Source organism: Semicossyphus pulcher, unplaced genomic scaffold (assembly GCF_022749685.1).
Source record: "Semicossyphus pulcher isolate SPU_LCO1_2020_fin unplaced genomic scaffold, fSemPul1.0.p SCAF_6, whole genome shotgun sequence".
Classification (NCBI taxonomy): Eukaryota; Metazoa; Chordata; class Actinopteri; order Labriformes; family Labridae; genus Semicossyphus; species Semicossyphus pulcher.
The window spans coordinates 11,499,622-11,524,544 of NW_027211737.1; the positions used below are offsets into that span (position 1 = coordinate 11,499,622).

The 24,923-nt window shown below is 38.9% G+C and overlaps 1 protein-coding gene across 2 annotated transcripts; it reads left to right on the plus strand.

The window, feature by feature from the left end:
- The first annotated feature begins 3,120 nt into the window (after positions 1-3,120).
- On the plus strand, positions 3,121-24,911 carry ikbkb (inhibitor of nuclear factor kappa B kinase subunit beta). 2 transcript variants are annotated; one of them, XM_069682325.1, is made up of 22 exons: positions 3,121-3,242; positions 4,730-4,856; positions 7,373-7,467; positions 10,211-10,331; positions 11,592-11,661; positions 14,149-14,237; positions 15,633-15,722; positions 15,820-15,944; positions 16,477-16,584; positions 16,680-16,809; positions 17,036-17,230; positions 17,336-17,450; positions 18,022-18,145; positions 18,235-18,386; positions 18,569-18,630; positions 18,716-18,816; positions 18,915-18,964; positions 19,062-19,161; positions 21,668-21,815; positions 23,005-23,102; positions 23,350-23,443; positions 23,549-24,911. In XM_069682325.1, the coding sequence occupies exons 2-22, from the start codon at positions 4,752-4,754 to the stop codon at positions 23,606-23,608; spliced, it is 2,232 nt and encodes a 743-aa protein (XP_069538426.1). In that variant the 5' UTR covers positions 3,121-3,242; positions 4,730-4,751; the 3' UTR covers positions 23,609-24,911. The 2 variants fall into 2 exon arrangements, with proteins under 2 accessions (XP_069538426.1, XP_069538427.1); XM_069682326.1 differs by having other exon boundaries at positions 18,575-18,630.
- The last annotated feature ends 12 nt before the right edge of the window (positions 24,912-24,923 follow it).

Genomic DNA, 24,923 nt, shown 5'->3' on the forward strand with positions numbered 1-24,923 from the left:
ACCCATCCCTTCCTGAGGAAATCACTTAGCCTCAAGAATAGCTCCATCTTTTCTTAGTACCAGCAGTGGTTTTATTTACATTGGATAATTCGTGTTCATTGTTTTTATTGTCTGTTAACTCCGTATTAAATAGCTAGGAACATGGCACTCGAGGATGTAATAGTGGGCGGGGATGGTTAGTTTGACGTCTGTTCTTGTTGTTTCCATCTGTGTTTATTAGAGCGCACTCCCACATCTTGTTGAAAAAATAACACACATACACATATTTGGTGGTGATAGTTACTATTAAAATGTCATTTATTACAGTTGGCTCAAGCTGAAACCATTAAATAAACTTCATGAAGAAGACCATGGCCAAAAATCTCCTCTCATTTTGTTATTCTGTGTTCCTTTGCCAAAAAATATCAAATGACTTTAAACCGCTCATCATTTACTACACAGCTCCTCCCTTGTGATGGGTGATTAGAAAAGTGTTTCAAATATTCTTTATTTAACTGCCCATTAGTTGTGTTACGCAATGACTGGCGATTATATGCATTTGTAAATTTGGGTGAGGAATTGCAGAAAAGCTCACCACTATTTGAAACATTTGTTTAGTGTCTTAATGTGTGGGTGGCTGCTTTCACAACTGCTTTGAATCAGACTCTCAAAACACACAAACTAGGTGTCAGTGCCAAGTGTAATGTATGAATCATGGTGAAGTTTTAGATCTGATTTAACAACAGAGCTTCGCATAGGCCAAGTATAAATTCATGCCATGGTATTTTACATCAAAACAGTATGATAGGCGTTGACTCTCCTGGTAAATAAAAAGCTACAACTAGCTTCTTAGTTTATCTTAGCTTAACCTTTTACATAGACACTAGCCAAATCATCTTTGGCCTCCCTGCAGCTAAGCTCCTCATTTAACATGTTAGCATAGGCTATCTCGTTTGTGATATCCATACAAATCATTAAACAATAGTTCAACAACAGTTAGTGAGCTTTAAAGATGCTAGTAGGCAGTTTTCTGTCCTTTGGACGGAGCCAGGCTAGTCGCTGTTTCCAGGCTTTTTGCCAGGCTAAGCTAACCAGCTGCTGGCTATGGGCTTACATTTAACAGAGAGATATCAGTGTGGGAAACGTTTTCTCATCCAATTTCTTTCCTTCTGCAGAAAAAATAATCAGCGTATTAAGCTAGCTTTCTGAAGCTAGCTTAGTTTTCACTTGGTTTTCGTGGTCTACCAAGTCATAAATAACCTATTACCAAACAATTTTAAGATAAAATACTCAAATGATGGTATAAAGGAAATATTGAACAGATGTCCATCAATAACTGTAACATTGTCCATTGACTTTTGTGGAACTGTGCTAGCAGTGGTTGCTACTAGCAACGGAATTGGCAACTGTTTCTAACTGCTGGTGACAAAATAAAAAGGCTGAATGAAAAAGATGATTGTACTGTAGTGACGACAAACACTTGTGTAATTATATGTGTTTGAGGACAACAGAAGTAATTTCCACAGGCTAGGTTTACATGACTTAGAAAAGCTAAATATGATGACACAGGTCTTTCATTCTACTTGGAGTGCCTTTTTTTTTAACTTCCATTAAGCACTCTATGTTGCCTACAATCCTCGCCTGAAAAGATTAGGAAGCAACAACATACTTTGATAGTATCAACAGGAAGGCTTTTTTTTACTTCCAAACATTTCTCATCAGATAGCCTTAAGTGCGTCTTACACGTCATGCCAGAGAGCCTACCTGTGTGTTACCAAATAAAGATCAAGTTTGTTGGTTGTATCGGAGTGACTTGCCAGTTTTTATCTGAGCTATTTAATCCAGGATAAGCACGTAATTAAATAAAAAGATTGCTGCTTTACTCTGGTATTTCTGAAGTACATCCTTTCCAAATAAAAGAAAATGGTTGGATCAACATTAACTCAGCAAAGTTAGAGAACGTTAGTGAAATGTTTATCTTTTATAAGTAGAGACTCATCGAGCAATTATATAAGAACAAGATGTTTTGAACCTTTTACAACACAGACTAGTGTTTGCAACTTAAAATTTGGACATAAAGACATAACTGAAAGTAGCCTTATATATTTTCACATGTTTATGGTTAAGTGTAACAAAAACACGATCCAGTTAGAAAAAAGTAATAGAGAAAAAAAGTCTTCTGTCATATTTACAGTACGATGAGCTGTCAGTTACAGCCGATAGGGGGTGAGTCTCTCTTCATGAATGGTTTTGAAAATTGATCCAGCCATTAGCGAGAAGTTGTAAAGTGTGTTATGTCCATTCCCAAAATAGAGGTAGTCACAGGCTCCATAATTACACTAGTAAGCACATTTATTATGCTTTAAGCCTTTACCCTTTCTATGAACTAACAGAATATTTCCTAATATATAATTGTCCTGCGGATGAGGAGATGCCATAGTAAAAAAAAATCCCCATTTTATTAACTATAAGACTTAAACTAATCCTTATAATTTCCACGGGACAACTGTAGCACATTGAAGGACCCTTAGGGGCCCCCAAACCTTTGTTGTAGCCCCACTGCAAAGACTACAACACAAAAGTATAGCAACAAATGGATACAATTCAAAGGTACACCTGCCTCTTTTTTATATGAAGCACTTCATATATTTTACAAGCAGCAATATTCTTCACTTTTATTTCATACATATGGAAAATTCTATGGTCCTTTATTTTCATATTTATTTAGAACTGCAAACAAAACCTACATCATAGCTGTTTATACTGTCTGTAACTTTACTAATACTTTGTTATTTCCACTACTGATCTCCACAGCTGCTGTGCAGTTACTAGAAAATTAATGGACATCTCCCAGCGAATCAGAATCGAGTATTGTATGTGCAATTATGTACTTATAATCCGGATTTTTTTCATTGTAGTATATTTAAAAATAATCTGTTTCAAACTGTCCCATTGAGCCAATTCAAGCTAAGTTTATTTAATGAAACGTATTTTTATTATATAAATATAATCGTTGGTACAAAGTTATTTAAAATCCACATCATGAAAGCAGCAGCTGGAGACCTGAGCCGGATACCCTGCCTCCTCGTGGGCGGGTCTCTTCAGGTTTACAGGAAACATGAGTATCAGGAAGTAGAAAGTTTTGGGAGATTTGTTGTGTCGCCAAAATTACTACTGCAGTGTTTTAAAATTTAACCTGTTTAAAGACCGAATTTACTCAATGTTTAGATAAATTCAGGTGAACCCGCCCTACGAATTATAAGGTAGGTTATAGTTGAGTTAATACTCGTTAGCATCTGCGTTTAGTGGAAGCGCCTGTCTGCATGAAAATAACATTCGAGTAGCTACGAGACAGTAGCTACTTTGTAATAACTTAAGAAAACAGGAACGAGAAGAAAAGTAGCCTAATAAATTATGTTTTAATGGACTCTTTTGTTATCAATATAAACAGTACAGCATAGGGTGGAAAACAGAAGCAGCTTTGTTGATGTATGTACTTTACCTGCAGTGTTGTCCAGGCTGGTATTAGAGCACTGAAAGGCCTGCTAACAGCCTGTGGGATATTTACAGTAAAAACAGTATATTAGGCTAATACATAAAGGTATATACAAGCTTTTTAAAGCTGGACCTGACTACTTACACTTTCATAGAGTCTGTGCTGTATATTTAACCGGTATAGTTGCAATTGGTGTAGAAAACAACACTAAGCCTTTTTTATACAACGTTTGCTTTATCAAATAGTGACTGACAGATATGGAACATTTTAAGCCACTACTGATGTTAATATTTACAACAGGCTATTTCAGCCAATAACATTGCTACTATCTTTACAAAAACAGACAAATATTTTCAACCAACAAGACAAGATTTGTTCTAAGTGAATAACTTTGTCAGTGATATTGGACATATGGTAAAATGGACTGTTATTATATAGCACTTCTCTAGTCTTTGCGACCACTCAAAGCTGCTTTTACACTACATATCACATTCACCCATTCACACACTGATGGCAGAGGCTGCTATGTAAAGTGCCCAACTGTCAATCAGATATCACATTCATAAGCAATTTGGGGTTCAGTGTCCTGCCCAAGGATACTTCGACATGTAGCCTGAGGGAGCTGGGGATCGAACCTTCGACCTTCCGATTGAAAGACAACCGACTCTACCTCTGAGCCATAGCCGCCACGGCTATATAAATAATGGGAACACTTTTTAAATTACTTGATGAATATCAGTGGTATTTGCTGCACTTCAATAAGCCTTTCCCTTGCAGTCATCCTTACAAGGGACAGGTGTTATTTATAAAATTAACATGACCCTCAAGCTGAAGTTCAATTTAGCCACTATGAACATTCCATTTTTTGTTACTCCTGCGCTTTTTACACTGATGCAATATCACATTCTAGGCCGTGCTGTTGTACTGAATATCAGCATCGCTGTGATGTAGTCATCATTCTGATATTCAATACAACAGCATGGCAGAGAGCTTGATATTGCTTTTATACAACAGTTCAACAAGCAGCATATAGTGGTGTAACTAAATAAGCATACTAACTAACATATTATTTTATATACAATAGTGATTCCTGACATAGTTATTTGATTGGACAACAGTCAGCACTGGGACTACATGCATTCTCTATGTTTAATTAAATTTTTTTCAATTTTATTACATTAACCCAATATTTGTGTTTATTGGTGTTTGTTTCACTGCTAATCTTAATTCTTGTTGTTTATGTACTGGTTATAGCTGAGGAATACCAGCTGAGGCCATGAACCGAGTCCCCCTGCAGCAGCCGCAGAGCTGTGGGTCCTGGGAGCTGAAGGAGCGGCTGGGCACTGGAGGCTTTGGAAATGTCACAAGATGGCAAAATAAGGTACACAGTCCCCACACTTTAACACACTGTTATTTCTTTTTGTTTGTTACTGTGTGAAGATATGATAGTAGACTGAGGGGCTGGAAATCCATATTTAAATGATACAAACTATTACACCGACTAAAAATATCAGTGCATTTGAAGCAAGATCGTTAAAGTTATTCTGCTAATGATCCCCAGCAGACAGTGACAACTTTATCAGTGCAATAAACAGGTAATCAAAATGACAACAAATTACAGATAAAAAAAAATGCAGATTTAAATCCTGGAAGTTCAAAGTGTCTCCGAAAAAAAATTCTGATTCCTGGTTTGGTTTGCCTTACCCATAATTCATGGTTGACCTGCTCTACCTCCTCTACCAAAGCTGCCCCACAGTTTCCCTAATGTTGGGGGCTTTGGGGGATGTAATCTGAAAGTATAATGCTACCATGCAGTCAGTTGTAGCTGTGGGTGAAACCTTGAGACCCATTTTAACCTATAATTTATCTCATTTTGCAAAATGAAAAGAATTAAAAGAATGCCAAATTTGCTATTACACATACCTGTTTGCGTCACACCCATGGATGTACAGACAACTATCTCTGTACACTTTGATACTGAAGAGTACTTAAAAACATGATGATGATGCGTTTGAAGGAATTTGATTTTGTCTGTTTTTTTATCACATTTTTGGCAGTCCATTAATGGTGGAGGAGATAATGATTTCCTCAGAAAGCTCTGAATCTGAGAAGAGGTGCGTCTTGTCTTTGGTTTTAGACGTGTTGATTCAGATGTGAAGAACTATTTTTGAAGCAAAATTGCTCATAGTTTAAAAAAGTCTGCCCTACAAAAATTGGAAATAATGAAAAAAGTTTCCTGTGCAAATCCTATTCACATGCATAAAGACTACACACAAAACTCCCAATGAGAAACGTACACTTCAATTGTTGTTGATTTTCTGTTGTCAGGAAAAAGATGTGTGTCACATGTAAATTAAAGCTGTTCCAATACAAAACCAGGGTATTTAAAAAGAGCATTACCTTTGGACTTGAGAATGGGTTTTCACCTGCACCGTTTTATTTTTTGTAATGACTGTAAGATCAGTCCAGGAAGCTGCCTACACCTAACCTAATACAAATAGTGTCTGTTTTAATGATATCATTGTAAGTCACAGGATGAGAGCATTGTAGACTCTCATCATTTGCGACAGGGAGTATGGGAGTATGAACACGCCTTCTTAGTGGACCTTCCTCTTCCTCTCTATTAAGCTGTTCCTCAGTTGTGTTACTCACGCTCTAGTTTAAATCGGACTTACCGCTGGCTTCGGACCAGGCAGCGTCATCATGTGAATAAAGATACACAAGTGATGAGGAGTCAGAAACTGTTGTACAGGACTCAGGAAATTATCTCTTGGAGAAACATCTCAAATTCAACAAAATTAAGATTGATAGACTCGTATAATTAAATTGTGCTGCTATTTACAGTAATAAAGGAAGCAGTGTTCAAGAGTGAATGGTGTATTGTTGAACAGTTCAATCAGTGATTATCAGTGCCAACCGGGATTAAGAGGCAATGGGAAAAGCAGTCGGAAATTACCTCACCAAAGAGGGCACCGCTGGCACTGTGATGACTCAACTTCCGCTAGAGGAAATGTCCTGTATTAATGACAATACTGTGACCTATTATTAGTTAATTGATCAAGTGATGGGAAGCAAGGTGGGGCCTTTTCCTTGATGATGTTATGAGAAACAGGAAGTGGGATGTACTGGTGTTGCTCATCATTTCTGGCAAGCGTTTGAGTGTTTGTGTCGCCAGACATGTACAGTTTTTGTGTGTGTGTGTGTCATGGATTTCACTTTACTCCCTCTCCTTGCATTAACTCTGTTTATTGTATCATTAATGAAATACCTTACCGTCATGCTAATGTGTATAGAACATCTGTAACGTGTATTGGAAATATTTTAATGAAATGAAAATGTCTCGGCCACAATTAAAATTAATTGATGTGTTGCTGTTGTACATAATATAATATCAAACTGCTGCAACTTCTAGTCAATTAGTTGATTATTCAAACAACCAAAAGTTATGAAATTATTCAAATATTTAAATGTAAATGTAAAACAATTCCAGCTTCTTAAATTTCCACTGTTTTCTGATGCTTTATAGACCAGATACTAAATAATAACAAAATCAAGAAGATTACTGTCACATATACTAAATATAAAATAATATTTAGATGCAGCTCTTATTGGAACTTCACAATGAACTGTAACATAAATTGAAAATGCTATATATGAGGTCATGCAATACAATTATCGATGGGCTGACACCAAATATCGATATTTTAATTCAAAAATATAAAAAACAGATTTCCCTGCGATTTTGATTCACAGCGTAACTCACATATCGTGATGTATCATTATGTAATTGTCTTGTAAAAGATCAATTATCGCAGAATCGCCTCTCGTGATATTATCGTGGGCCACGTATCGCATCGTATTGCAATCCAATTTCTACGTGTGTGTGTTTTTTTTCAGGACACAGAGGAACAGATCGCCGTGAAGCAGTGCCGTCAGGAGCTGAGCGAGAGAAACAAAGACAGATGGTGTCTGGAGATCCAGATCATGAAGAAGTCAGTTTCACTCTTTAATGCATTCAGTCATTACTTGATAGACGGTTTTTGTATGTTGACATAGAATAAGCACTTGTGTTTTCTTTTCAGAATTCCATGTAGTCTTTTTTTGTCTTTTGTACATCTTTTATAAAGATGTGTAATATTGGTACCATGTCTGTATTTGCTCTGAGGGAATATAAGGTTCCATTTAGGCCCCCGACACCTTCTAATATGTAAAGGACACACAGCAGAAGCCAACCAGTTTGCCTTTTTAGTCAGTGAACATGAAGACAGAAAACATGGTAGAGAGAGAGGGGGATGACTTGCAACCAGGGTCCTTGTCTATGTTCTATGTTCTGTGTCTGAACCAATAGGAAACCAGGACCCACTCCAGCTGTATTTCCTGTGCTATAAACAGAAATGCAGGAACACTAGCAGGACATAAGTAGATTCAGACACAGACCATGCCCTCAGGATTAGGTAAGAAAGCAGGACCTGCCTAAAGGTTATGTTAGGATGATTGTAAAAATATGGACATTTCTTTATTAATATGTAAAAAAAGGTACAAAATGTTGTCAGTTCCAGTTTAATTCCTACAGAGGCTTACAGACGGTGCTCTTACGTCCAAAAAGACCAGATTTCCAAACAGTTATGTTTGTTTTTTGTTCGACCTCATCATCTTGCCCAAGTTCGTGTCTCTGTTTGCCAAATGGTCTGTTTTTCCGCAGATGAGATGCATCTTAGAGTATGACACATAAGTTCTTGAACTTTTCCAAAGAAATCGGTGATCTCCCTTGTTTCTTTCTTACCTTCCAAACTCGTTCATGCTTGTGTTTTTGGTGTTGGAGTCTTTTTTTTGGTTTGACGTGCTGTGACTCACAGAGGTACATTCCATTACAAGCTTCGTGCTTGTGAGTTTGACGTTTGACTTCATGTACCCGTCTGTTTGACAAGTTTTCTCAAAATAGAAAGAACTTAATTTGTGTCCTGAAATAGTAAAAACTCACACAAGAAGACATTAAATAATTAGGACAGCATGGAAGCTTGGGTTATTTCGGTTTGTTGGTGGTTTTCTGACGATGTGCCGCCTCCTCATTCTGCTTTTGCTCTGTTTCATTTCCACGGATGTCTGTGTTGTCTATTAACAATTTCAGTTTGTGTGTCGGGTCAATCGAGGTGGATGGCAGCTTGTGTGGGGTTTGATTGTTTTTAGATGTTTCTCTTTTTTTATTTAACATCGTTCCATATTGTATTTAATGTCTGTAATTGTGCTGCTGCACATCTTGGCCAGGACGATCAGTGAGACGTCACTTCTGACTAGTACATTTGTGTGTGTGTATGAGTATGTGATTTGGTGCATACATGAGTATAAAACCATTTTTTCCTAATCCCAGTTTAACAAGTGTGTTGTTTTCAGACAGACATGGTCACAACCACAACCCTCTGTGCACCCACGCTAACTCAGGGAGAAACCGCAGTGCAGGCGACGCATACATGGCAACCTACAAATTATATGATCACAGCTACTTAACACAGATGTACAAACACACATATACCGAATAACACATCACTTTGACAATGTTTTACAGTTATTGTGTGTTTATAGAGCTTGTACTTTACATTAATTCTTCTTCTCCTGAATGTGTTCGTACAAAATATGTTCATCATAATATGATTATTGTCATTATGCATTTTCACTATTTTACTCCTTTTCCATTAATACTCGCCAAAATGTGTTTTCAAAGAAGCTAAAATATTTTACACCTCAGGTTTAACACAAAGAGTCCTTTAGTATCAAAAACTGACTTTACTGCTTTGAATAAATTTAAGGTTCATCATTTATATTTACTAAACCATATAGATGTTTAAAGAAGAAAACACGTGTTCATGGCTGATTATTCTGGTGATGACTGACATCTGTCCCCTGTTATCGTAGCTGCTCCAACACACTGAGTACATGTTGTTCAATGTTATTGTTACAGTCTAAATCACCTTCCTGTTGGATCTGGTATCAGTTTGCCTTTGTTATCTTTATATTTTCCCTTTGTTCTTTTAATGAGGTTCCTGATCCTGTGATCCACCAGAAACACATGTTACAATCAGAGTTAAGACACAGCGAAGAATGAGCAACAGAGAGAATAACAGAGCACGTCAGTGATCGGAGGGGAAATGGGTTATGTAATCGTTTGTATGGTTTATTAAGTGACGCGTGATGAGGTTAGCAAGTTCTAGTGAAAGGATGACGTTTTAGATAAGTTCATCAGCAGTGGAGAACAGATTCAAGATTGAAGTTTACATCTCTGACTGATGTGATGCAGGTGTGTCCTGTGAAAGTTGTATATCTTGTTACTTCACAAGTTGGCCTGTCAGTGGTTCACAATTTGGGTGTGAGGATGTTTTCTCTGCACTAAATCCTCCTAGTCTTTTCTTTTTTCTTGTAAAACATGTATTGTTATTTCTTAAGTCTCATATGGAGTAAAATGATCTCAAATTGTTGAAATTTGTAACCAGATATTGGGACATTGTAGTCTAGAAAGTACAGTCTAGATCTAGATTTGGTCAGGATTCTCCATTTTTCTTGGATTATCTTTTCTCATGACATCAATTTCCACTTCCACTTTTGTCAATCTTTAATGTCTAAAATGCAACAATGGCAGCAGGATTATGTTGGAAATTAATGTCTTAGTGCTAATAAAAGTATGATATGATATAAATGTGTGCACCCCCACTGACTGATGTCTGCTCATCTTTACTCACACAGGTTGGAGCATGTTAACGTTGTTGCAGCCAGGGAGGTCCCTGAGGAAATGCAGAAGCTGGTGGCCGACAATCATCCGCCACTGCTGGCAATGGAGTACTGCCAGGGAGGAGATCTGAGAAAGGTAAACGTAAAAGATAATTAAGGTAAAAGAGGGGAGCTGGTTTAGCTCAGTGACTCCAGCCCTTGGCCCTTTGCTGCATATCATCCCTCACTCTCTTCTCCCCATATGTCCTGTCTCTCTTCAGCTGTCCTAACTAATTAAGGCAAAAATGGCTTTAAAAAATCTTTAAAAAATAAGGTTAAAGAATAATAAGGTTTTATAACTCTCAGAAGCCGGCATTAATATGTTTTGGCTTTATGAACCTTCAGTGCCCTTCTTTCCGATTAGAGTCTAAAATTATTAGGGTTTGACAGCAAAATGTTTTGGATTAAAGCTCCTGTGAGGAAGGTTTGTGTTGATTTTGGCGCCCCCTGTGGACAAAGCCGTACCTCTTATCTCTTTGCTGATTTTGTCCTGTACATGCTTAAGTGGTGTTTTTTAACACTCATCCTGCTTTCTTTAACAGTCATATGTATCTCTCACCTTAAACCTTTGCCCTGGAAAATGTAAACGAAGGCAGCGTGCAGTTAATCGCTTCGTCTGACACCTACCCCCCCGCCAGCTGTTTCAGGCATTAAAAATAACTACATAGAAATAATCAATCTTGTCGCTGATGGTCTGGTTTGCTTTTGTAGGTCATATAGAGCAATCAGTATTCATGTCAGTCTGTTTCATAGACAGTGAACAGACAGTCCTCACAGGGGCTTTAAGATATTCTCACACGATTTCTGATTTGTCTGGCCTGACACGCAGGCGAGCGTTTGCACTTCCTCTCGGTTGAAGAGCAGGAGCCGCTCTTTTGTCCAAAACCATCTGAGTGTGCAGCTTGAGGCTAAAGACAGTGTTGGCAGCAGGCAGCCAGTAGAGGAGGAAAATGCCAACCATCCCAAACAGCAGTGTCATAAAAATTTCAAAGCATCCCAGATGGTCAAAAAGTAAGCGAGTCAGATGTAGTGGTTAGTGTGGACAGAGAGCGGAAAACTGCACTGTCCTCTTTTGCCGGTCCTGCCACAAGTTTCCGACTGTAGAACACTTTAAATATATTGTTTAATTTAAAATAAATCAGACTTTACAAGGAAAGTGCCACTTTGAAATAAGAGAAATGATAGCTGGGATGGTGTTCTCATAATCCCATATAAACACAAAGTCATGAAGGACATAAAAGCCAACAAATGGCTCTAAAATGTTTAGAAAGACGACAGATTGAGAAACCCTGTGCTTGTATTGCTTTCTTCCCATGGTTGATGTTATTGAAGTATCAAGTGTCTGTGCTCTCTGCAGTATCTGAACCTCTTGGAGAACTGCTGTGGCTTGAGGGAGGGATCCGTTCTCATTCTGTTATGTGACATCTGTGAGTATCAAACATCATGTGATAGATTTATTGTCCGATTGAGTGAGCCGGCAGTGATAAGTTTCCTGTCGTATCAAGGAAGCAGTTGTGGTGGTGACCAGTATCATGATGTCATCAATGACCCCAAACCACCAACCTCTTAGTCAGCGTGGCGATCGCGCACATTCACACCGAGGCTTACGTAAATGATCGGACACTAATGTTAATGTCATATCATTCACACACTGTATATAACACGCTGCATAAACAGGTTTGAAAGAGGACACATGTGGTATGGATCCAAATATGTACAGTGGAGAATAGACACACACATAAACATGAACAGAACACACACACACACACACACACTCACGCTGAAACTCCCTTTTCCTGTTACCCACTGGTGGACGTTTCCTGATAATGAGTGATCCCTCTTTAAACTGCTTCACGAGCGAGGGTAAGGACACAGGCATGCACACCCACACCCAAACACTCACACACATGCGCACAGTTAGGTGCCCAAAGGTTACGAGGTTCCGCTTTGTTAAACACGCCTCGCCAGCACACACACTAGTCACACTTTGACGCACAAGTAAGGTGACATTACAGTTTCAGGTGTACGTTGAGACAAAACTCATTCATTCAGTTCCGGCCGATTAACGGCTGTAGAATGTAAATAAAGGTCTATCCTCTTATGGGACTTATTAAAGAGTTACATAACATCTGACTGTCCTTTTCTAGTTTAAAACATCAAGCCAGTTTCACCAGTGAGCTCACCAACAGTGATGTCACAGGGTCCTGGAGTGTACATCACTGCTGCAACGTGAGACGAGACACCACTGTTAGTCAGCATAAACAAGAGATTTTTATTTACTTTTTTAAAGAGCGAAAGCTGTAATTCTTGTGGTCAAACTTGGTATTGTAACAAAGTGAAAATACCTTGTTACTCTAAGCAGACTTTAGGTGTAGGTTCATTTTTATTTTTTTACTTTTTTTGCTTCAACCAACCACATTTTAACACAAATATCTGTAATTTCTTCTCCTTAAATTTTCAATAAATACACTTTTATTAATCTTCAGTGCATTTGAGAGACTTTATCAATTACTTTATTATAATATGAGTGTATTTTATTGTGTGTCAGTATACTGCAACATCTGTTTGGTGCAAAGGATCAGGGTTCTAAACATATACATGAGTGATGCTGGGGGTCAGGGAAAAACCCACCTGAAACTTTTGCTTTTAAACCAGGTGTTAGATTACTATTTAAAGGGCCACACTTCTGCATATGTAGAAAAAAAAAGTTGTAGTACCAAAGGGAACTGCACAGAGTCTGATAGATAGCCTCAATTGATGTGACTTGAGGCATTGTTGGTCTGGGGCAATGACGATATATAGATAGACGACGCGTCTCCATCTGCTATCATTGTACGAAATTGATGCCAAAATAGCCCCCGTGATAGGCGCTTCCATCTGGCAATGTTGACGTCATTTGGAGCCAGAGTCTGCGTAGAAGGGATTAGCAGGTGCAGCCGTCGTAGCCATTTCTACTAACCAAAACACACACATTACTGAAAAAAAAAACAGCCAGGATCCGGCACGTCGGCGTGTTTAACAGCAGAACAGCTTCTTTGTTTTGGTCTGAAGCAGACGTTCACAGATATGGAAACGTCAATGACTATCGTGATTGTTTTAGTTACGTCTCCTCTCGCCGTTCCTCCTCTACTCTGCTAATCCAGAACAGATCGCCATATTTGTCAACAGAGCTGTCAATCATCCTTTTTACAGCATTAAATAACCAATTAATACTAAACTTTTCAGAAAAATAAACACTTGGACGTAAATCAGCATGATAAGAACTAACTATAATGACAGAAACCATGTTCGAGAAAAATGTATTTGATGTGTATTTTGATTTTATAGTTTGACTCATGTCCCATCTGTTAACATGGAGGAGGCGGGCTTTATGACCTGTACTGCAGCCAGTCAGCAGGGGGCGCTCGACATGTTTTGGCTTCACTTTTAGGGAGCTGTCATGTCGTCCATCTTTTTATACAGTCTATGGTCTGGGGGTGTGGAGTTACAAACTGTGAACCCACCAGACCTCTGTTGCCGGCTCCTCATTTCAGATTAAAGTTAATGGCTTAATGCAAGAACAGAGTAACATACATGAGTCAGCGACCAAACTGTCAGGAGTCGAATTGCATTGTGGGTAATGTGGTAGGGAGTAGATTTGACAAAGAAGAGAAGAATACATAGAATGAAAAAGCCATTTATCTTGTTTATTTGTCTGACTGTCTCTCACGAGTCTCACAATGTGTAGTCATGACTGGGCTTGGAATAGTTTACTAAAATACTCCTGTATAACTGTGGTGTTCCTCTACAACAGCCTGCAGAATAAGAGTAAGATATAAATCTTGGGCTCATAATTTGAATGCATGCAACTCTTAATCTGCACTCTCCTGACTCTTATTCTCTTAATTTGTACCTATTCTTCTTTGTCCCTTCAGCCTCAGCTCTCACCTACCTCCACAATAAGAGGATCATCCACAGAGACTTGAAACCAGAAAACATTGTGCTGCAGCAGGGAGAGAAGCGAGTGAGTTAAAGACATTGTTAAGCATCTTGTTATGACAAATACACCCAAACCACAACAGAGGGGCAGTTTATGTGTGGCTTTTGTGGCAAAAGTGCAGGAGACTCGTCTCTCACATCCACGTGTTTTGCCTCCCCAGCTGAGCACAGTGTCGCTGCTCTGGATATTACATTTTGCAAACTGAATCATTTTACTTCTCCTTGCAGTGACAAAGAACTTTAGGGATACAGTTTCCTCTGCTGGCCTTCATTTTCACGTGGCCTCCAGCCTGCAGGACTCTGAGTAACATAAAGAATGTTGTATAAATGAGGCCAGACATATTAAAGAGGTTATATACTCATGTTTATGCACACTGCTGTTTTATAGAAGTTGCACCAAACACCACTATAGGAAGTTTATTAGTTTTGTATGAGCACTTGTTTTTGACAGTACAGAACCCAACGTACATATTTGGTTTGGGAGGATTTTAAGACAAAAAGCATTGTACACAAATGGACACTAAAGCTTTAAAAACTGATTTCTGCTCATTATTCTTGAGTCTATCAGGATTTTAAGAAACAGTTGGACAATTTGTTAAGATGATACCGATATCGTATCTTTCATAGAAAGGGCCAGTAGCTGGTTAGCATAGCTTAGCAAGTGGGACTGTAAACAAGAGGAAACAGCTAGGCTGGGTCGGTGTCAGACAGTAACAAAACCACCTACCAGTCTTTCTTAAGCTCATTAATTAAAGTGTTATGTCCTGTTTGTTTTATCACTACAAAAGCCGAAGTTTTAGCTGGTGATGTGCTGGATTATTTCTTGGCTCCAAACACAGCCAGGCAACCAGATTCAAGAGTGATATTGATCATCTTATCTCAGTCAGAAACCCCATAAACATTTCCCAAAATATAAAACTATTTATTCAAATTGTTTATATTGTTTTATTATAGCCTCAGCCTTGTGTTCTGAATACTGTTAATTAACGTTACAGCAGACCGTCTATGTCTACATTAATTGTGCTGGTACCTCTGAATCACACAGCAGATTCTCATTTCACTGGTTGATGATTAATTAAAACAAACAGATTAAAAAAAACTGCTCTGTGGTAACCCGTAGACACAGAGTGCAGGAGAATGTTTGGGTTGCTAAGCAACAACAGTCCAGTTTCAGTTAAGTTGTGGAACTAGTTGAGTTGGTGGACCAAAAAGTAATCAGCTGTTGATTGTTGCTGTTTACGACTATTTGCCGCTTGTATAACTGTTGTATAAAAACAATATCACACTTGAGGTTGTGATGTTGTACTGAATATCTGCACAGCTGTGATGATATTCAGGACAACATCACTCCCTCTCATGTGACATTGCTTCAGCAATAAATATATATTACACTCTTTGTGTTTGTCTTCCCTTGTCTTAGTTGATTCACAAGATCATCGATCTCGGCTATGCTAAAGAGTTGGACCAGAGCAGCCTTTGCACCTCGTTTGTGGGGACACTTCAGTACTTAGTAAGTGTTAAAACACAAGTGAAAGCCTTTCAAACGTCATGTTCTCATCATATTCTCTACAGAAGCAGCTAAAAAAATTTTTTCTTCTATTATTTAGGCTCCAGAGCTCATTGAGAGACAGAAATACACGGTCACTGTGGACTACTGGAGCTTCGGGACTTTGGTGTTTGAGTGTATCACAGGATTTCGCCCTTTCTTACCAACCTGGCAGCCTGTTCCTTGGTAGTACCACCTCTAAAAACAACTCTGACTTAGTTGTTGTTTCTTAAAATGTCACAAAAGTCATCGTGAATGAAGTGAAGTCATGTTTTCCGACCTAGTTTGAGGATGATGCATGACAGAAATTTCCACAATTTCACTCTTCTCAAGTGTCATGTACTCCTTTTTCTCCCTTTTGCGCTTGTGTGAATAGAGTTAGCGAAAAGACTAAACAGTGACGTTGACAGTGGATGGTACACCGTGATAAGCTCCATCCCAAAGAAATGTTATTGTTACGTGAAGAAATTGAAACCCACAAGGAATATATAAATAAACAGGAGTTACTAAAGCGAAGAATTGCAGGAAATGTGGGTTATGCCAACATCAATGCCCCTTGTGCCTCGCTAATACGATGAATGAAAGATATGAAACTCCAGGGGTGTCTGAGCTACAGAAAGGAAAAATACTCCTTCTCAGGTTCAGTTCTTGGCATGAAACTATGAAAGATATGCTCCTGTTTAACCTTTTTTTGTCTCATATAATACATCTTTTTTAGGCACAACAAACTGATGATGAAGCAGGAAGATGATATTGTCGTCTATGAGGACATTTTAGGGGAAGTCCATTTCTCAAAACATCTGCCCCAGCCCAACAACCTCAACAGGTGATTTTATCTATGACCAACACACACATGCATGTAAAAATGCTTATTAGAGACCCTTATACTCTCAGTCTAACATTTTAGCTGCTGTTTGTCAGTCTGTTATTAGAGAAACTGGAGAGGTGGCTGCAGCTGATGTTGAAGTGGTCTCCTAAGGAGAGAGGCAAAGACCCCAAGGCCACGCCCAGCGACTGCTTCTCCCAGCTGGACGTTATACTGCAGCTTAAGGTGCATTCATTCATTCATTCATTAAAACATTCTTTCACTTTGTCTAATTCCTCCCCATGTGTTGAGCTGTGCTTTTGTTCTTTTGTGAAACAACTCAGATATCAGTGGTCTCATCTAGATAAGGTTTATAGAAAAGTAACTTAATTTTCATAGAGTGTGAAGGGATTGTGCACACATTTATTTGTTTTTTCTGCAATATATTTCACCTTTCTTTTTCCCCCTTCAGCTGGTTCATGTCCTGAACATGATGTCTGCTAAGATCCTGACATACTCGGTCTCGGAGGATGAGACAGTGGCAAACCTGCAGCTGAGGATAGAAAAAGACACCAAAATCCCTGCAGCCAATCAGGAGCTGCTGCTGGAGGCGGGGCTAGCACTGGAGCCACAAGGACTGGCCACACAGTGCGCCATAGATTACTCAGTAATATCAACATAAACACTGCACACACTCAAAAAACATTGAGAGAAAAGTCTAAAGCATAATTTGGAAATGGACTGAGGCTTTGATCTTTGTCTGTGTCTGTAGGAGATAGACGGCCGAAGGACAGACCTGCCGCTGGTGTTTTTGTTTGATCGTTCCTCCTGCAGTTATGAGCCTCAGTTTGCTCCTCGCACCCTGCCGGAAAACATCCGCTTTGTCCGTGAGTACACAGCGACAAACAAACAATATTAAAACAAATCCGCCTACCCTCTGGCAGACCAACCACTGCTGGGTGATGGAAAACGCGTCACTAACTGGGCGCCGCTTGTAATTTTTTTTTGCGAATGTCGCCACAGACACACAGTCCATAATTCTACTATATACTGCAAATGCAAAGGCTTTCATCAGTGGGCCATAGGCTCATTGACCATTGTGTTACCTCATTTGGCGATAGATAGTGACTTAACAGACATTTATTTACATGAAAATCTTTGAGATTATTACTTTAACTATGATGCTTGCTTTACTCAAGGTTCTAACAGCAGATATTTTTAAACAATTATCATGACAAAACAGTGCTCTTACAAAACGTTCAAATGTCAATTTACCGGTAATCGTCAGAATTCATCATTTACAGTTAAAACTTTTTCATTAGAAGAAAATATTTTTAGTGTTGTATGAATCACAAACCAAATTATATGAAGAATTGAAAACACTGTGGGGAAGAAAAAGCTCTTTTTATGACATAACATCCTATGTTTTTGTCCGACTGTGCGTGACATTCTTCACAGAAAGCAAGCCAACGCACGTCCTGCCTTACAGCCCTCTGAGGAGGATTTGCGGCCAGACGTGGCACACCATCCGCTCCCTGAAGGAGGACTGGCAGAGACTGCAGCAGGGGCAGAAAGCCGCCATGTAGGATATACTGTACACACAATACAGACACTCCCACACGTAACATACACATATTTAAACACGAGTTAATGTCTTCTCCGTCTTTTCAGCATGAGCCTGCTGAGACACAACTCTTCACTTTCCAAACAGAAGAATGAGATGGTGTCCATGTATCAGAGACTCATGGCCAAGCTGGACTTCTTCACCACCAGCCTGCACATAGACATGGACAAATACCAGGAGCAGACAGCCACTGGGATCGGTACAAAAACATGTTCAAAGATAGCAGGAAGTTTACACTGCAGCTGCAATGAATCTGTCCTTTAAACATAATTATTTATAACTAAGTTTGGTTGCGCTGTTTACCTCAGGTGGAAAGCAAACTTGAATGTCTACAACAGTTAATCTCCATACTGACTAATATTGTTCTTTTTAAATATTGAGCTTCAGAGAAACTCCTGTGCGTGTGGAGGGAGATGGAGCAAACTGCTGTCAGCTGTGGTCAGGTACAGTTGCGTGTGTTTCTGTGCATGCATGTGCGTGCGAGTGTGTGCTTTAAACAGACTTAAACCCATGTGTGGGGTCCTCTAGGCCAAGGTGTGCGAGCTGGAGGAGGAGATGATGCATCTGCAGCAGGACATAGTAGATGTGCAGAGACAGCCGTGGAGGAGTGGGGAGACCCTGGACACACTGTAAGCCTGAACCAAACTTCACTATAAAAATGATACAATAACTTCTTTACTGATCCTGGATCCTGATTTCTCCTCCTCCCTCTTTCCTCGTTCCTCAGTGAAGGAAAGGCCATGGAGCTGTTCCGCACACTCCGACAGAAACCGCGAGGTTTGGACGACTTGCTTCTGTTCTTTTCTTACCTAACACACGTAACAGCGTTTTCATGTGAAAATAAACTTGTGGCTTTCCTTTTCCTTCTGCTCAGACCAGAGGTGTCCAGGAGACAGTCAGGACTTGGTGCACCTGGTGGTTAAGGCTCTGCAGTTCTATGAGAGGAAGCTGAAAGACTTTTACACACATCTCAGGTACTCACACACAAAACTTGCTATTTTTATTTAACTCCATCACATAGATCAGTGCGTTTTATGCAGTCTTCCTAATACAAAGCACATCTTTAAGGAGCCATCCTCCCTGGGAAAGCCACTGTCAGTCAAAGCTGGTGTTCTCTTTAATCAATAGAAGCAATAATATTTGTAATTGGCACCATAGCTGTGGAGAAAGTTGTACAAACAGCTTGTGGTTTCACCCATTCTACATTCATTCAACACCCATCATGCATTGCGCCCCCACCCTCTAAAAGTAACGGCCCAGCGAGAGGCGCTGGAGTGAAGTACTGCTGTTTTCCCTGCAGAATCCAAAATACGAATATACTGATGATACCAGAGGCGGGCGCCCTAGATTAAGAAAGTGTAGTTTAGCGAGCTCCCTGTCCTCAGCCAGATGATGCTTTTTATGTAGTCTGGCGGAGGTTTTCCAGGGGTCATTGGAGAGAGGATAGTGTTTTTTTCTACCGTAATGGCATTAACTCCCCATAATAGCATGATAGGACTGAGGTTGAAAATTGGCGAACTGGCCCTTTAATTTAAATGTTCAAATGTTGTTATGGGTTAGAGCAGGGGTTCCCAAACTTTTCCATGCCAAGGCCCCCCAAACAGCATTAGCTTCTTCCCCCCAAACCAACAGAAAACAGAGAGTGGGACAGCGTCGATTTTTTTGGCAGCATCCTCACCAAGCAATTCTCGGACAATGTCTTTGGTAGCTGGTAGAATCAAATCCTCTCCAATTGTGTGAGGTTTTTTAGCACGAGCAATCTGGTATGAGGCGAAAAATGATGCCTTCAGGGCCCGCTCGGCACGGTAGCTTGCTGTGTGAATGCAGCAGATTGCCTGACCAAATGCTCTTCTTTACGTCTGAAGAAGTCTACTGTTTTATCGGCCTCTGCCGGATGTTTTTGCATTTTTCTGTATAGTTGAATTTGAGAACCCGAGATTACGGCAGTTTACGTGTTGTTAGGTTCAGGACAAATGGTTATAAAAAAAAAAATAAATAAATAAAATATATATATATTTTTTTTTTTTGAATTTTTTTGAATTTTTTTTCTCCTATTTTCTGAGGCCCCCCTAGCTCCCCCTTGCGGCCCCCCCAGGGGGCAGCGGCCCCCACTTTGAAAACCACTGGGTTAGAGAGCTGAATGAGAATTAAATGTTTTTGATATTGGCAGAAACATTGTACAGTGTTGTAGAGCAAAGTTGGGGTCAATTTACAACCACACTGTATCAGATAGTAGTGACTTTATTTATAGTCGATATGATATTTAACCTATTTTTATACAAAGAAATTAGAGGCCAATATTCAGAACTTATTCAGAAGTTACATGCTGATTTAAGTAAATGATACATTTTGTCAAGATAGTTTGCATGGCTTCAATTAAACCCAGAAAACAATAACCAAACTGTCTGTCTCTTAAGTTGGGCCAAAGGCCATAAATTAAAGGCTCTGCAGAGCCACACTAGTGGTTTGAGGTCGTGTCCTCTGCTCAGATTGGGGCTGAATCTGTTTTTTAGTCAAAGTCAGAGGTTGGAATTTCCAATTTACGCAGTGTCACAGGTGCATTGCGTCAAAACAAAAACAAAAACATGGCTGACTGAGACTAACGGATGTTTATTTGGAATGTTTACACGCATTAAAACTCTCAGCAGCGCAGCCTCTTTGTATATATAAACTAAACTAATGTGGAAAACGATGCACGAGAACAGCTACCTATTAAAGTTGGCGACATAGTTTGACATCAATTTACATGCAGAACATGTTTTACTATATGATAATATGTATTACTTTTATAAATCTAGGAAAGTACACCTTACATTGCCTATTACTAAATGGTTTTTGATTGGTTTCATGGAACCATGGTTGTTGTAGTTATTGTGTGATGTCAGAAGACAGGATAGATCTCTCTCTCTCTCTTTGATACTGAGCGGAGTTTTAAGTCGAAATAAGAAATAAGTAAGAAATCAAAAATGGAATCATAATGGTGACACAGGCAAAACGCAGACGTGAACTGTAATGGTGGCTGCAATAATGTAACTGTTCAGAGATCATTTAATTTCAATATTGTTATTAGCTACACCTGTGCATTTCCTGCCATGAGGACATAAATATCTGCCTTAAAAGACTAAGAAATAAACAGGAAAGAGAATTTGTACAGACACCCACACAGTCCTGAGAAGAGGTACTTTCAGGCAGACTAATGAACACACATGAACTGATGATTTACATTTACAGCTCTAATATGATGGCTAAGTTTAAGGTGGCAAATTTGTAACTCCTAATGAAGAGCATACTGAAACTTATAAAGACGTGTAAAAACTCACAGCCTTTTCTTAATGAAAGATTTGTTTTTAAAATACGCCAGCCAGTCTGCGGTGACTGATGTCACTCAGTCTTTAATAAACGGCTTCTTGCTGAAATGCTCTACATCTATAACATAGATCATAGTTCTGTATTGGACCACTGTTGTTGTATGTTTTGCAGTAAGACCGCAGTGTGCCGTCAGCGTGTGATGGAGTTGCTGCCGAAGGTGGAGGGCGTGGTCCAGAGGATGGCGGAGAGCGAGCAGATCCTGATGAGCCTGCAGGAGAAGAGACAGAAGGAGCTGTGGAACCTGCTCAAAGTCGCCTGTGTGAGGATTCACAAACTACTCACAGACACAGTTTCACTCTCCTTTAAGCGATGCCTAATAATTGCATGTAACATTCTAGATTATAATCAAACCATTTAATGTGTAATATGAAAATTAAACCAGTAAAACAACTCCTCATCAGTGCACCATGCTGTTTAAGCAAGCCTTTTCAGCTATCTGCCTTCATCAGGGTGATACCTGAGTTTCCTTCTATACAACACATTGATCTGTCATGTGATAAATGTGTCATGAGAAAAACCACATTTTCAAAACTTAACAATTATCTTCTTCAAACATACTTTTAATTAAATCTTTTACAAAAACATCTAGAACCACAAATAACACTACAATTAGCATTGAATATCATCCCTTTACAAACACTTTAATTGTTAATCCATCAATGGGGAAAAGGTTGAATATTTATATTATTTTATTAAATGTATTTTTTGTCCTTTTATGCCATTATTTAGAGAGAGGACCGTGGATAGTGTTGGAAACCTGGAAAAAGAGAGTGGGAATGACATGTGGCAAAGGGCCGAGGGTGGGAGTTGAATCCGGGGTCCCCGCAGCGAGGACTGCGGCCTCTGTATATGGGACACATGATTTAACCGCTGAGTTAAAGTGGTGCTCTGAATATTTATTTTTGTACTAATAAATCAAGTTTGGTACTCAGGACTCCTTTAATTACATTTACAATGAACTATTACATGCTTCCCAAATCTCCCAATTTTTCTCAAAGAAACCCTCTGGAGAAAAGGTTTCAAGCGTAATTTCTCATTTCCTTCTGGGTTTAAAGCACCTTGTCAGGAAATCCAGAATGCTTCCCTCTTCGACACTAATAACTTCCCAGCTCCCTAATAATTTCAGGGAACTGGTCAAAAGGAAATCGAAGCTAAAAATAAACATCATACAACAGCAGGAAGTGGTTCTATTGAATTTAACTCATTCTCAAGCTCAGCTCACATTAGGTTTATATTGGTTCCAACACTCATAAATGATTCATGAATAGAGTATAATAGTCAAGTCAGGTTTATTTATAGAGCACATGACAACTCATGTTGACCAAAGTGCTGTACAACACAATATAATAAGCTTAAGAAAATGCAAGAAAAAGGTCTGTAACAAAACAGATCTTTCAGATCAAGCAGGTTCTGTGTATTAATCAAATGCATCATTTTATCTTGTGTAGAGTAAAGTTCGCAGCCCGATGAGTGGGAGTCCTGATGGATTACGAACCCCCTCTTCAGTGCCGCCTCTACCGACTCCAAGACACAGCTTACAGCAGTTGTGAGTGTATTTAGACACACACACACACACACACACACACACACACACACACTAGTTTGCGAGGGAAGTTTTCTATTCATTGTCTAAGTCTCATCCACTGTAAACAATATTTTTGAACTTGCTTCATTTTGCTTTCCTCACCCCACCATCCATCAGAACCTCAGAAGGCACAAACACACAAACAGAGATAAACTATTATCAAAAGTGTGAGTAACATCTGCATGAATCACTCTGGGTGTGTCTGCAGGGATGAGTCTCTGGTGGAGGAGAGCCGGACATTTGAAAATCGACTCCAGAGTCTGTTTCATGACACCATGCAGGAGTCGGACAGCAGTATGGAGGTACACACACGCACACACAAACAGCTGCGCGGTGCGGTTTGTTGTTTTTTCTCTGTATGTGTGTGATCACTATTAAAAAACACAAACTCCTTGTTTTTGTCCCAGATGTTGAGCCAGTGGACGTGGCTGCCTGGAGGCCAGAATTTCTCCAGTGACCTCTCCTGAAAATCACTTTTTGCTGTCATACAGTACTCTACTGCCCCCATGTGGATGGGATGCCAAAGTACACAAGAAAAGCACAAAAAATGCTGGCACATATTTTCTTTACAACAAATCTATATTTGATTTGGATGAATTTTATTAGATATGGAGCCTACTTATTTACTGACATTAGATATGCTTTGGTAAAAAAAAGCACATCACAGCCATTCCTTTGGTATCATGGATTGTTACATATAAACCATTCATTAAAAAATACATACATTCCTTTATTAAAAGAGAATTGGGAGAGGCGTTCAGACTGTATAAATGTATTAATGTCAACGTGAAACTCTCTTTAAAAAGTGACCTCAAGACAGCTGAGATACACAAAGTGCACATTTTCTCCTCAACTTTGTTACAGAGAGTTCATGAATGTAAATGTTTGACCAAAAAAATACAAACATTTCTTTTATATTTTGAAACTATATATTTTAGTTACATTTGTTTTACCATGTTTTATCAGGAAACTAACGATTTTATGTGAAGACAAAGGGTTAGTCTTATAACTTAGTCTTACAGTTATCTCTGGCAGAAACAGTCGGGAGAAGTTGTGTAAGCGTTTCTCACTGGACCATGTTTTTTATTGCAGATTTTATTTTAATAAGACAATCATTGATCGACATGAATGACGTGAATAACTGTAAAAAAAATAATAATTCTAACTGTATGCTGCATAATATGAATGTGATCCTTTTTGTTTAGTTTTAACACCTGTACAATATGGTGCAGTCCAGAAACCCTGCAATAATACCAGGTATTGTGAAGCATATGATGTTAAACAAGTGTCAGAGAGGTTGGATGGGTGGCAATGTTGGGAGCCATATTGTTTTTCTCTCTTGACTTTGTGAAATTTGATGATAAATGCAGATAATTTATGGTTAAAATTCTGTTTTGGAACATTTCATTGTGTTTTCTGAAGCTATGGCAATGTCATTTTATGGATTAAGTCAAATTCTTGGATGCAGCAAAACTAAAAACTGTAAAACTGAAAAAATTATGAACATTTTTTAAACTGTTTCCTTTATTTCATTATGTTTGATTTTCTTTGTGCGTAGAACGAATTAGGAGGTATTCTTCCTGATGTAAAGATCACACAAACTAAATTCTACAGATTGTCAGATGTGCGTCCTTGTTGTCTATATTTGTGTTCATACTCTTAAGACTTAAGAAATGTGAAATATTTCTATCATAATTTTCAATATCAAACTGTCATTATCCTGGGAACAGATCCTCCTCTCCTTTTTACGTCAACCCAAATAAAAACAAACCATGAAGGTCA

Excerpts from the sequence above, each read along its gene's own strand:
- ikbkb (XM_069682325.1), top strand. The coding sequence starts at position 4,752 with ATGAACCGAGTCCCCCTGCAGCAGCCGCAGAGCTGTGGGTCCTGGGAG. Across the intron at positions 18,146-18,234 it reads CAGGGGCAGAAAGCCGCCAT|CATGAGCCTGCTGAGACACA; the intron begins GTAGGATATACT and ends CCGTCTTTTCAG. Across the intron at positions 21,816-23,004 it reads ACCTGCTCAAAGTCGCCTGT|AGTAAAGTTCGCAGCCCGAT; the intron begins GTGAGGATTCAC and ends TATCTTGTGTAG.